Below are 12,600 nucleotides of genomic sequence, written 5' to 3' on the forward strand. Positions count from 1 at the left end.
GTTCTTTGTAGTTGTATATGTCGAGTGCTAAACATGTCGATCGTTGTCAAGAGTTGGTCAATATGCCAATCTAAATGCTATGATTGAATCTATGACAATTTAGAGAATTGAATGACTTGTTTATTATTGATAGGAAACAATATTTCTAAAAGATATACTAGGATAATCATAAATTCTAAAGATATATTTGCTAAATAATATCTTTAACATAAATATAAATAAATATATTATTCTTTTAATTATATCTACGGAAAATATATCACACATATATTTTCCGATATCTCTATCTCTATTCCTAACACCCTCCCGTAATTGTAACAGCATAACCATAAATCTTAAAGATATATTCGCTAAATAATATCTTTAACATAATAAAGATAAATATATTATTCTCTTAATTATATCTACGAAAATATATCGCACATATATTTTCCGATATCTCTATCTTTATTCCTAACATCCTTCCGCAATCGTAACGACAGTAATACGAACGTTGCGATTGGAAATTCCACTTTGTTGAAGCTGAGTAGCACTCTGGTAATGTCGTCTTCAATTTTTTTTTCAATGATAAGAATGTTCAGCTTTTCGAACCCATCAATCATTAACCAAGCAGGAACGTCAGCCTTTTCAAACCTGCAAAAATAACATTACAACGAGAACGTCTCTTCTTCTCAAACTCGTTGTATTTTGGTTTTTCCTAAGCAAAACCGAGCTCCAATCAAATATTGGTTTTTCTAGAGCAAAACCGAACTCCAATAAAATATTGGTTTTTCAGAGCAAACCTCACTCAAATCTCTTATTGGTTTTGTTTTAGAGCAAAAACCAAACTCATATCCAAAGAGCAAAATCATGCTCGAATTAAATCACAAACCCTGTCTCATGGCACAAGGAGAACCAACACATGAACCTTGTCTCACGGGGATAACCAATATATCTTGTCTCACGGCACAAGAGAGCCGAATTTTTTTTTTTTTGGTTCTATTTTATCTATCTATCCTTTTGAAATTTTGAATTCAATAGTAAGAAAAGCCCCGCATGAAATGCCTTTCATTTACTCAAGAATTTTTTTTTTTAATAAATACTATTATATTGGTTAAGGGTTGGTTTAATTTTCTAATCCATCGATAGGGAAATTTTTTTGTGAATACTCCCAAGATCTAACCTGCTCTTGATACCATGTTGGAGGACCAACTCAACCAAAAGGTTAAGCTGATGGTTGAGGCCCAGAAATATGTTTTATACTCTATCACGCCCCCTCACACAAGAGCCCGTTAGGCTTAAAGTGTGGATACAACATGGGTCATCCTCCTACCCTACTCTTATTATTCCACTTTGAAAGGAGGGGTGGATGAGATTCGAACTTGTGATCTTTGTGTCACGCTGACTCTGATACCATGACAATTTAGGAGAAAGAGAGAATTGAATGGCTTGTTTATTATTGATCATTAAGTAGAGTATTTATACAAAACCTAAACTTATAAGATACCTAAAAGATATAATAGGATAACCATAAATCCTAAAGATATATTCGCTAAATAAAATTTTTAACATAAATAAAGATAAACATATTATTCTCTTAATTATATCTACAGAAAATATATCACACATATTTTTCGATATATTTATCTCTATTCCTAACAATCTATTTATACGGTTATGTTTGATTTGGGTATTGAAAAAAATAAAATTCTACAGAGTATGTTTTTTAGAAAACTTATTCTAAGTCTGTTATAACCAATTTCATTTACAGTATTTATAAATGAAATAAAAGAAAGGAAAATTTGTCAAAAAAAACCTTTTAAATGCACCATTTTGTGAAAAAAAACCTTTTAAAAGCTTTTTTGTAAAAGAAAACCCGAAGTTAAATTTTTTTGCAAAAGACAACCTGTGCCTCTAATTCACTTAATTAAGCTCTAATTTTTTCGTAATTATCCTATAACTCTCACTTAGCCATTTTATAATTAAATTAAATAAAAACCACCATATCATCCCTACCACCACTCCACCAGCCAGCCACCCTCTCCGTCTCCTCCCCCTTCCCTTGGCAGCAGCCCCCTCCCCCCCAACTGAGCCACCGCCCTGAATCGCTGGCCGGCCTCTCTCCCTTTCCCCCTTACCCCCGCTGCAACCCTCCCCCTTCCCTGAACCCTAACCCCAATTATACACCTTCTCCCCTTAGACAGCAATGAGAGCATTAACATCGAGTGGCGGACAACGACGCGGCGGCGACTGCGAGAAAGAGGGAGAGAGAGAGAGAGAGTCAACGAGAGAAAAGGAAGAGGGAGAAGAAGCGTGCCACCTGACCGGAAACACCCATTAATTGCTCGATGTTATTGGCCGTCAAGGTGGGTCGCCGGGAGTTGGGGGTTCAAGGCGGTAGCTCGGTTCGGGGGAGGGGGCTGCTGCCATGGGAGGGGGAAAAGGAGGGAGTGGCTAGTTGGTGGTGGGGGTGGTGGTTTTTATTGGACGTCAAGGTGGGTCGCCCGGAGTTGGGGGTTCAAGGCGGTGGCTCGGTTCGGGGGAGGGATTGCTGCCATGGGAGGGGGAAAAGGAGGGAGTGGCTGGTTGGTGGTGGGGGTGGGGGTTTTTGGGTATTTTTTTTTTATTTATAAGTTAAATTAATTAATAAAAGGTTAAGTGAGACTTAGAGGATAATTAGAAGAAATTAGAGTTTAATTAAGTGAATTAGAGGCATTAGGTTGTCTTCAATAAAAAATTTCACAATTGAGTTTTCTTTTGCAAAAAAAATTTAACTTCGAGTTTTCTTTTACGAAAAAGCTTTTAATAGTTTTTTTTTTTTCGCAAAATGGTGCATTTAAAAGGTTTTTTTTGACAAATTTTCCTAAAAGAAAAGTGATATCAATTGGTTGCTGGTGTAGTGGTGATTAAGGCTGCACTTGGTAGGGAGGATCGCGTGTTCGATCCCTCGCAACAAGTGAGAGGGGGGTGAACCTAACCACTCATAATTGAGCCCCGAATCCAAATTAGCCCAAAGGATGAATCGGATGGAACACCAAAAAAAAAAATAAGAAAATTGATATCCGGAAAAATGATTTTCTACCAAAATGGACTATGTACTGTCACTAACTCACTACTGTAGAAAAGAATGAATGTACACATCGGGCTACTTTCCTCAAAATTATTCAAATCCATAATTGGCATGCGAATCTTTCTTTCCTATGCGGTAAGATTTAAAGAAGCCCTCGGCCCCCCATCTCTTTGCAGTCCATTCAAAGATCGGAGCCTAGTCCAACGACAAGAAGAGTGGAAAGGAAAAGGACAAAGAGAACGAATATATATATAATACCACCCTCGTTTCGTATTAAGTGTAACGATTAGTTTTGCACTATTGATAAGCTTACTTTGACTATAATTATTATTAGACCTGGCAAATGGGTCATTCGGGTCGGATTTGGGTCGAGTCAATTTCGGGTCGGATATGGGTCGGGTCGATTCAGGTTTCGGGTGAACTTCGGGTCAGGTATCGGGTCAAGTTCAGGTCGGGTCAATTTCGGGTCAAGTATGTTCGGGTCATATTCAGATCAGGTCAAAATCTGGTCGGGTCATGTTCGGGTTGTTTTATTTGTGAATCAAGTTCAAATGAATAATTTTATATGGAATATATATTTTGTTATTGTTATAATAAAAACTATCAATTCAGTTTATGAGCTTAGCTACGATTGAAGATGAACAATTTGAGTTACTTTTGGTACAAGACATTTTAAGTTCAATTATAAGGTAATTTTAGTTCGGGACATGTCGGGTATTGGGTCTGTTCGGGTCAATTTTGGGTATCGGGTCTGTTCGGGTCAAACACTTCGGGTCGGGTCAACTTCGGATCGGGTCAATTCGGGTGTCGGGTCAGGTTCGGGTCAACTCCATTTTCGGGTCGGGTATGGGTCGGGTCGGGTCAATTTCGGATTTCGGGTCATTTTAGGGTTAATTTCGGGTCATGGGTCGGGTCATCGGGTCTGGGTCGGGATTGCCAGGTCTAATTATTATTAATTTATAATAAATATATGTTGCCGAGTATAATATTTTTTGATTTTTGTATGTATATTTTCATTAAGTTAACCTTTTATACTTTTTTAATACTCCGTAATATATAATTACAAATATAATGGTCAAAGTTGTACATTGACATGTGTGCTAGTTAAATTAAAATATTGTGAATATTATGAAACAAATGGAGTAATATGGAGTATATTAGTAATTTTATTCGTATATATATATAATTGCATCACTTTGCCTTGTGTCAGTTGAGCGTTACAGAGTATTTATCTACGGAGTACTAACTTTGACTTGATTTTAACAATACACATAAAAAAAAAAAATACATTTGTATTACTTACAAAGTAATATGTTAATGGACTACTATAATAGACTATTAAAGATGATAACAATCAAAATTTTGTGTTCGCGAACGTGTAGTTAAGTTTTTTAGCAATCCATTTGATAAGACAAATGATGGAGTTTTGTCGAGTAAAGAAAAAGGATCTTCATATGGTCTTTATTGATTTGGAGAAGGCGTATGACAAGGTGCCTAGAGAGGTACTTTGGTAGGCAATGTTGAAGAAAGGTATCCCACGAAGGTACGTGGACTTGGTTAAGGATATGTATCGGGATGTGTCAATAAATGTGAGGACATGTGGAGGGTTGACAAAAGATTTCCCTATTATTATAATTGGATTGCATCAAGGGTCTGCATTGAATCCTTTTCTTTTTGCAATGGTTCTAGATGAAGTTACTAGACCCATTCAAGATGAGGTTCCTTGATGTATGTTGTTTGCAGATGATGTCGTTTTGGTGGATGAAACTAAAGATGGGGTTAATGCCAAGTTGGAGCAATAGAGGCAAAGGTTGGAATTTAGAGGGTTTAAGCTAAGTCGAACTAAGATTGAATATTTGGTATGCCGCTTTGGTACTCAGAGGGGGACAAGTGATGAAGTGGTGAGTTTGTGGAAAGGAATTGACCATGAGTGAATGTTTTAAGTATCTTGGGTCGATCATCCAAAAAAATGGTGACATTGATCAAGACGTGGCCCACAGGATTAAGTCGGGGTGACTTAGGTGGAGAGGGCCACGAGAGTGTTATGTGACCGAAGCATTCCCTTACAGTTGAAGGGAAAATTCTACAAGACTGCCATTAGACCAGTATTGCTCTATGGTACAAAATGTTGGGCTTCTAAGAAGAAGCACATTAAAAAGATAGAGGTTATAGAAATGCGTATTGATTCATATTTACACAGCTATTTTGAGTTTTTTTAATAAAAGAAACAATCTTTAATCCTTTCTTGGATTTTGATATGTTTATTATACAATTATGGTGGTATGTATTCGTTTTTCTTGAGGACAAACGAGTTAAAGAATTTTTGTGAAACAATGATAGAACTGCCAAGGCTGGGTTGAGAGGCGATACTGGAAGGCTCGGTTCAAGAATCAAAGTTTAGCACAACGGCAAGGTTTAACAAACCATAAACACAAGCTAAGCTCACGTTTTTCATATGATAATCAAAACTCAAATTTGATTTTCGTTAATTCTTAACCACGTAAATATAAGCTAAACAATTAGCCTAAAATCGCGTAGAACAAATTCTAATCTAACTAGGAAAGTAACCCTGCCTTGTAAAGATAATATTTTGCAAATATGATCTTTAAAGTTAAGCTATCTTCTACTAACCGAATTAAACTAACAAATATCCTAATTATAAGATAAAAATAAACAACTTAATCTTTTAACCATGCATAACTCTTGGATTGACACCACTCAATCTCACGGTTAATAGACGACTCAACCAAAATTAAAAAAAAAAGTAATTAAAATCTTAGTCATGATGCCTTTGATCCGCATCACGCATGTTAAGGTGGATGTGTGGAAACACTCTAAGAGATAGAATAAGAAATGAGGTTATTTGCAAGAAAGTAGGTGTGGCAGGCATTGCAGACAAACTAAGGGAAAATCGTCTGCGTTGGTTTAGGCATGTAAGACGGAGACCCAAGGGTGCACCGTTTGAAGAGCGGAAGAGTGGGACCATGGAGGGGTTAAACAAGGGAGAGGGGGGACCGAAAAATGACTTGGTTGGAAGGAGGTAGAAAGGATATGATGTATATGGATTTGCACGAGGATGAAGCATTGGATCGTAAGAGATGGAGGAGGAAGATTTTTGTGGATGACTATACGGAATAATCAAATTTGATTCATGTAGTCGACCCCACTTAGCCGACCCCACTTATGGGATTAAGGCTTTGATTGATTGATTGAAAGAGAGGTGCTAAATAAAATTTTAAAGATATTTTCACCATCCAATGCATAACACGTGCATAACGATACAGGATACACTCATGCATTCATACACCTAGAATTAGAAATGCTTATGAAATATTAATTTATAGGTTAACTCAAAATTTTGTGGAAATACATTGACTAACGATTAAAGCATTACATTAGCGGTATGCAGAATTTCTTGCTTATTTGCGATGAAGCATTACAACGTTGTGATTTCGCCTTTACAACAGCTCGCAAAACTGCACATTAGACTTATTTCGCAAGAATAATCCAACCACCATAGATCCATCGAGCTTAAAAGGAGTGATCATAAAAGTGCCATCTCTACCATGGACCATAGGAGGCCCCATGTAGGTCTCGAAACCCCACCCGAAATCAACTCCTGAACACCCGAGGTTCAACCAACTTATGACCTCTACTTTACCATGGTCGATACTTGGAGACGGAGGGCTATATTGTTTTCCTCGCTCCTCGAAAAATTGATGATTAATTAGACTTTGTTGGCTTTTTAAAAAGTCGATTAATTCCAAAACCAACTTGTTATTCACCTTGGTTGTGGCTTCTCTTATCTTACTACAAGCATAGCTTAGAGGTTTCGACATTATCTCCCCTGCCGTACTTGATACATTAATGTCGATAACAGCATTGCCAAAGTAACTGCAAGATTGTAAGAAATAAAAGATCATGTTTTCTATCAAGAAGAATTATAAGGGTTCAAAACCAGCTTAACATAAGTTTAGTTAAGTGAAAATCAAATGAATTAAATACATTTAAAGTTTGACATTAGTGGGGGCAAATTACCTAATTGTGCATATTTTAAAATGGACAAATATAGGAAGTGTGTCCATTATTTCAAAACGGGGAAAGTATTTTAGTCGCTAAGTACAGCTGCGTGTTTAGTGTGCAGCTGGCCACATCACGTGGCCGCTTGTAAAAGAACAAAATAACCCCTATAATATTGACCGAGTAACCTTGTAATACTAACCAAGTAACCCCTATAATATTGACAAATACCCCCTGTAAAGCTATAACACTGACGAAGTAACCCCTATAACACTAACCAAGTAGCCAATATAACAATAACGAAGTAGCTCTCATGATGGCTGGCCACGCGGTGTGGCCAACCACATAAAAATTTTGTGATTAAGTATCTATAATACAAAATTATAACAATTTGATACTGTAAAAGTATAAATTGAGTGAATCTTACAAGATTAAGATAACTATATTTTTCTAGAAAAATATGTATATACGAAATGTATGGGAGCTGAGTTAGTTAATACCTTGATGGTAATGGTGGATCCATACGACGTCGTGCATCGATAGCAATAGTTAATGTGGTAATGTCCTCTCCCTTGAGTTGTCGTGCCTTGCACACACAGTAAGCCGTAATAGCCTCAAAACGACTGTATGGATGCCCATTGTTATCATTGTTGCTATTGTTAGCAACTTGTTTAAGTCGTTCAATTTTTTCTTTTGTTAGGAGTTTAAAAATTGGAGTCACATTATTTCCCACTTTCCCTAACCCTACTTGGCTAAAAAATTTCATGCTTCCACCATCATCAACTTCTTCCCTTACACTAGATTCATCGGCGTCCTCAGCTAGAAGGATACGTCGATCTAGTAGAGGTACAACCTCTAATGGCTCGCCACGAGTGAGCCGTGCCCAATTCTTGATAAAACGGAACGCACTCGCCCCATCTGCCACAATATGTGACATAGCGAGCCCAACACTAAGACCACCACATGCAAATCTAGTAATTTGCACGGATAACAAAGGAAGGCCTTGGATTGGACGTCCACAATAATCTATTTCAGGTAATAGATTATAAAACTTATCACTAGATGAGTAAAAATCACCAAAATCGGCGATTTTCATGGTAGACTCTACCTCAATAAGCTCGGCACCGAGTGCATTACACTCGAGCTTGAACCGACCACCTCCTATCCAACTCAACCGGCCGGCTAGAGGATAATACGGAACCAAGACACGACTCAAGGAGTTCTTAAGAGTATTGACGATTTTGTTGGTCGATGTTACAAACGAATCGTGTTCAATTGGTTTATCGTAGAAGTATACTATATACGAATGTGTAATGACTGAAATGTGATCAAGTTCAGTCAAGGGGAGAAGGCCATTCCATGTTGGTTCAGCTGGTTTCACTATGTGTTTAGAGATGGTTCTCATTTTTTTTTTTTTTTGGATGTGGCTTATTATGGAATAATATAGCTCTTTTTGGATGTGGCTTATTATGGAATAATATAGCTCTTTTTTTTTTTTTTTTTTTTTTTTTTTTTTTTTTTTGAAAAGTTATGGAATACCGAATTGTGGCCATTGTGATTTCTTATCTCTGAGCTTTAGGCCTTTAGTGATTTCTTATCTATAGACATTTTTCAAATGGGTAAAACAAAATTGTGGTCATCGTATCTGATTGAATCACAACCCTCCGATTAATAAAATTCATCATATTCATCTATTTAGTTGACGGTAAAAAAAAATATTTATAAATAAATAAAAAATAGAAAAAAATCTAATTTATCTTACTTGATGTTTTCAATTGTTTTCATCTTTAATGGCAATTGATTGGTTTCTTGAAAATTAGAGACAAATTTTGCTTTTTTTTTTTTTATATTTTTTTATTTATCATCCTCTTCTTTTTTTCTCCCTTTTTCTGATTTTCTTTAATGGAGGATGATTCATTTTTTGATAAATTTGATGCAAAAATTATGGGCCTTGTAATATATAATGCGGTAAACAGGTTTATTGTTAATAAACTATAATCAAATGTTGATTTTTAATGGAGATGAGAGAATCATTTGAACGAACTTAGAAATTGTAAGAATATGCATAATGGAAAAGTTCAGAATTTTTTCTTTAGAAACTGTAAAATAGTTTTATTTATTTATTTATTTATTTATTTTTATTTTTTATACCCGTAATCAAAAAAACTGTTTTTCTTTTATTCATTTCTTATTAAAAATTAAAGTCAATTGGATGAATGGACAAGATTGAACATTAAAAATATAAGGCCAAGATTAACAAAAACTCTTGTATGGACCTGGTTCGCAAAAATATTATTGTGGACTCGATATCTATACACGACAATAAATGACATTATGTTGAATATAGTGACCCTAATTTTAACATAGAGATCCTAATTTTAATATAGTCACCGTTATTAAAATTTGTGCGAGCTTGGTTTGAGGTTCAAATGTATCTCTGACGTTAATTTGAACATAATAACTCTAATTTAACATAGTGACCTTTAATATTCTTATTGACCAATATATTAAAATTTTCATTATAATTTATATTAATCTCTTATGACCTTTATTATAACACATTGACTTTTATTTTAACATAATCACCTTTATTTTAACATAGTGACCTTTTTATTGATATAAAATCCCTTAGATTTAAATAACAATATTAAAATATAGTGACCTAATATTAGTGGTCCACAATAATTTAGTGTGAACCGAATCTATTTAAGAGTTTATACAAGATTAAAACTAATTACAATAGCAACAATTTTGTTGTAGCCATTAAATAGTCTTCCCTATATTAGATTTAAATTGAGTTCACTTTTACCATTGATTTATTAGCCATTCATAGTCTTGTTGAGCCAAAATGCTTGTCACGCTGACGGCCCCATTAGATCACATTTAATGTTAAGTACATTATAATACATTTGTACACATTTTTTTTTTTAATACTACTCCCTCCATCTCATAATACAATGTCTCTTTGGGTTTTAGGCGGGAATTAAGAAATTTGTAAATTTCTAGAAACTAATGATTAGAAAGTATATATGGGCATGTGGGGTTAGAGAGAGATAGAGAAAAAGAAAAAGAAAAGTAGTTAGGAATAATTGAAGAGATAGAGAGAGAAAGTGTTAGAAATTGATGTTAAAAGTACAAAAAAGAAAAGGAAAAAACATGACAACTCATCAAAAAGAGGGTAATAATGTTAAAAAATACAACATTTAAATAGAAAGAGGCATTGTATTTTGGTTTACCCAAAAATGAAAAGAGACATTGTATTATGAGACGGAGGGAGTACCTTACTACCTTTGTTTTCTCAATTTTTACTCACTTTTTGTTTTAATCTGTTTTTCTAAATTCTACTCCCTATTACTTTATATCTTTTATGACCACATTTTATTCATTTTTTTTTATTATCCATGACCCCACTAGGTGAGACCCAATTTTATTTAATAAAATCTCTTACCCCCACCTGTTAAGAAATAGATGAGGATCGATTAAATTAAGTAATGTGTTTGATCTGTGCGGATCATAGACAATAATATATGAAGCGTAAATTTGAGAAATAAAGTACGTACTGGTAGAAAATAGTTGAGATGAACACGCAGATATACGTGGTTAAGTCAAATTAGACTTATGTTCACATGGTAAGGAATACTATTTCTTATTAGTTTTCATGGAGGATAAACAAGATAAATAACAAGGAGATACAACGCTCTCCATCTCACAAAACCCCTCAAGTTGACTTACATATTGGCTTGAATTGGCTAGGCTAGGTTAATCAATTTGAGCACTTCTAATTGTTCACCCAATGGTTCCCTATATAACATAAGAAACCCCTAAATTATTCCCCAAGGAATATCATTAGTAACCGTCATAAGCTTACTTGAAAATAGGAAGCAAAAACATCTTCACTCGACCTATAGGCACGGGTGTGCTATGAAGGGCACGTCCGTGTTCCTTCCCTAGTTTCAATAACTCTTTGTAAAACGGTCATAACTTTCTCGTTTCTTATCAAAATTGGGTGGCATATGACCTATCGTTGAAAAGCTCTTGGAACAAGGTATCACCTTCAACTTGAATCACCTCAATATCACATCTTGATTGAGAGATATGTGTGTTTGAAGTCGTTCCTTTGCCATTTCACTAGATTTAAATTTCAACTAGATAAAAACGGATGAAATATATCGTATACTTCGTAGTCCCTACCATGCATAGTGTGTGAAATACACATGCATAAATAATTAAGCAGGCAAATGTAGTTAAACCTCGCTTTCATTTTGATACGTCCAGCATGTATGAATTCAAGTCCCTTCTTGGTCCTTGAATGAGGAATTATTCATATCTCTAATGTACCCCAACTCCCCAACTCAATCTTTAGATAGTTGTTACCTTAATTATATATAATAAGTAATACGATCAATCACTAAATTGAAGTGTTTGTGAAGTTAACCTAATCCATCTTGCGTTAAATAAAAATTTGTTTGGTCTAGGAAATTTAGATGAACTCGCGAAAGGAGTATGAAGATAGATAAGTCTAGCTATTTATACGTACATCTCTTGAAAATTAAACTATAGAGAACTTTATTTTAAAAGTATATGATGTGTTATTAATTGATACCGTTGTTTAAAAATTTTACCAATTAAGGAGATTAATATTTAAATGTATTTTTTTTTCTTTAAAGAAAAAAATTATTTTAGAGTTTTTTTTTCCCTCAGAAACTACCTAATAAAATCTAGAATTTGTAAGAAACTACCTAATAAAAAAATGGTGTAATAAATTAACTAATAAGAGGTAAAATGTTATAAAAGACTACATTTAGCCGAATTTCCAAATTTGACCAATTTTTCCGACGTTGATCCCACCACAAAACACCCCCCCGAAACCACCCTAGCCTTTTGGGGTTGGAGGGTGGTCTCGGCTAGGTAGAGGCATTTTGAAGCGAGAGGTGTGTTGATTTTGGGGGATGAAAGCAGGTGGTTTTCGGGGTATTTTGTGGTGGGTCAACGTCGAAAAATTAGGTAAGCGTTAAAAATTCGGTCAAAGGTAATATTTTACAACATTTTACCCTTTATTATGTAGTTTCTGACAATATTTTTTTTATTAGATACTTTCTCACAAAATTTAGGTTTTACTAGATAGTTTTTGACAAAAACCCCTTATTTAAATGTATTTTTAAATGAGGTAAAAATTGCATTAATTTGTAGATAGGGACGAAAACAACTATTTATAAGCTGGCCAATCGAGAACAATAAAAACAGTGACACCTTCTTTAATTCGACCATACGTCCGTACTATATTTGTTCAACCAACAATTAAGTTTCTACGTACAAATAATTAAGAGTGTGCTTATCAAAAAATTAAGAGTGTGGAAAACTGGAAATGTGATATCGCAATAAGGCTATGCATCCTTTTATTCAGCAAGTCTAGTGGTTGAAGCAACGGCTAGATAAGATTAGGTAGTTGGTTGGTTGATTGATCAAATTTATATATTGGCATAAATCGTATTAAAAGTGTTGTTGGATTTTTTTTTTTTAATTTTTTTGTT

The 12,600-nt window shown here is 34.7% G+C and overlaps 1 protein-coding gene across 1 annotated transcript; it reads right to left on the reverse strand.

Moving 5' to 3' along the window:
- Positions 1-6,303: 6,303 nt before the first annotated feature.
- On the reverse strand, positions 6,304-8,558 carry LOC110710197 (spermidine hydroxycinnamoyl transferase-like). Its single transcript, XM_021888468.1, has 2 exons — positions 7,570-8,558; positions 6,304-6,943 (listed from the first exon to the last, which is right to left on the reverse strand). The coding sequence occupies exons 1-2, from the start codon at positions 8,472-8,474 to the stop codon at positions 6,508-6,510; spliced, it is 1,341 nt and encodes a 446-aa protein (XP_021744160.1). The 5' UTR covers positions 8,475-8,558; the 3' UTR covers positions 6,304-6,507.
- Positions 8,559-12,600: the final 4,042 nt, after the last annotated feature.

Source organism: Chenopodium quinoa, unplaced genomic scaffold (genome assembly GCF_001683475.1).
Source record: "Chenopodium quinoa cultivar QQ74 unplaced genomic scaffold, ASM168347v1, whole genome shotgun sequence".
Lineage (NCBI taxonomy): Eukaryota > Viridiplantae > Streptophyta > Magnoliopsida > Caryophyllales > Amaranthaceae > Chenopodium > Chenopodium quinoa.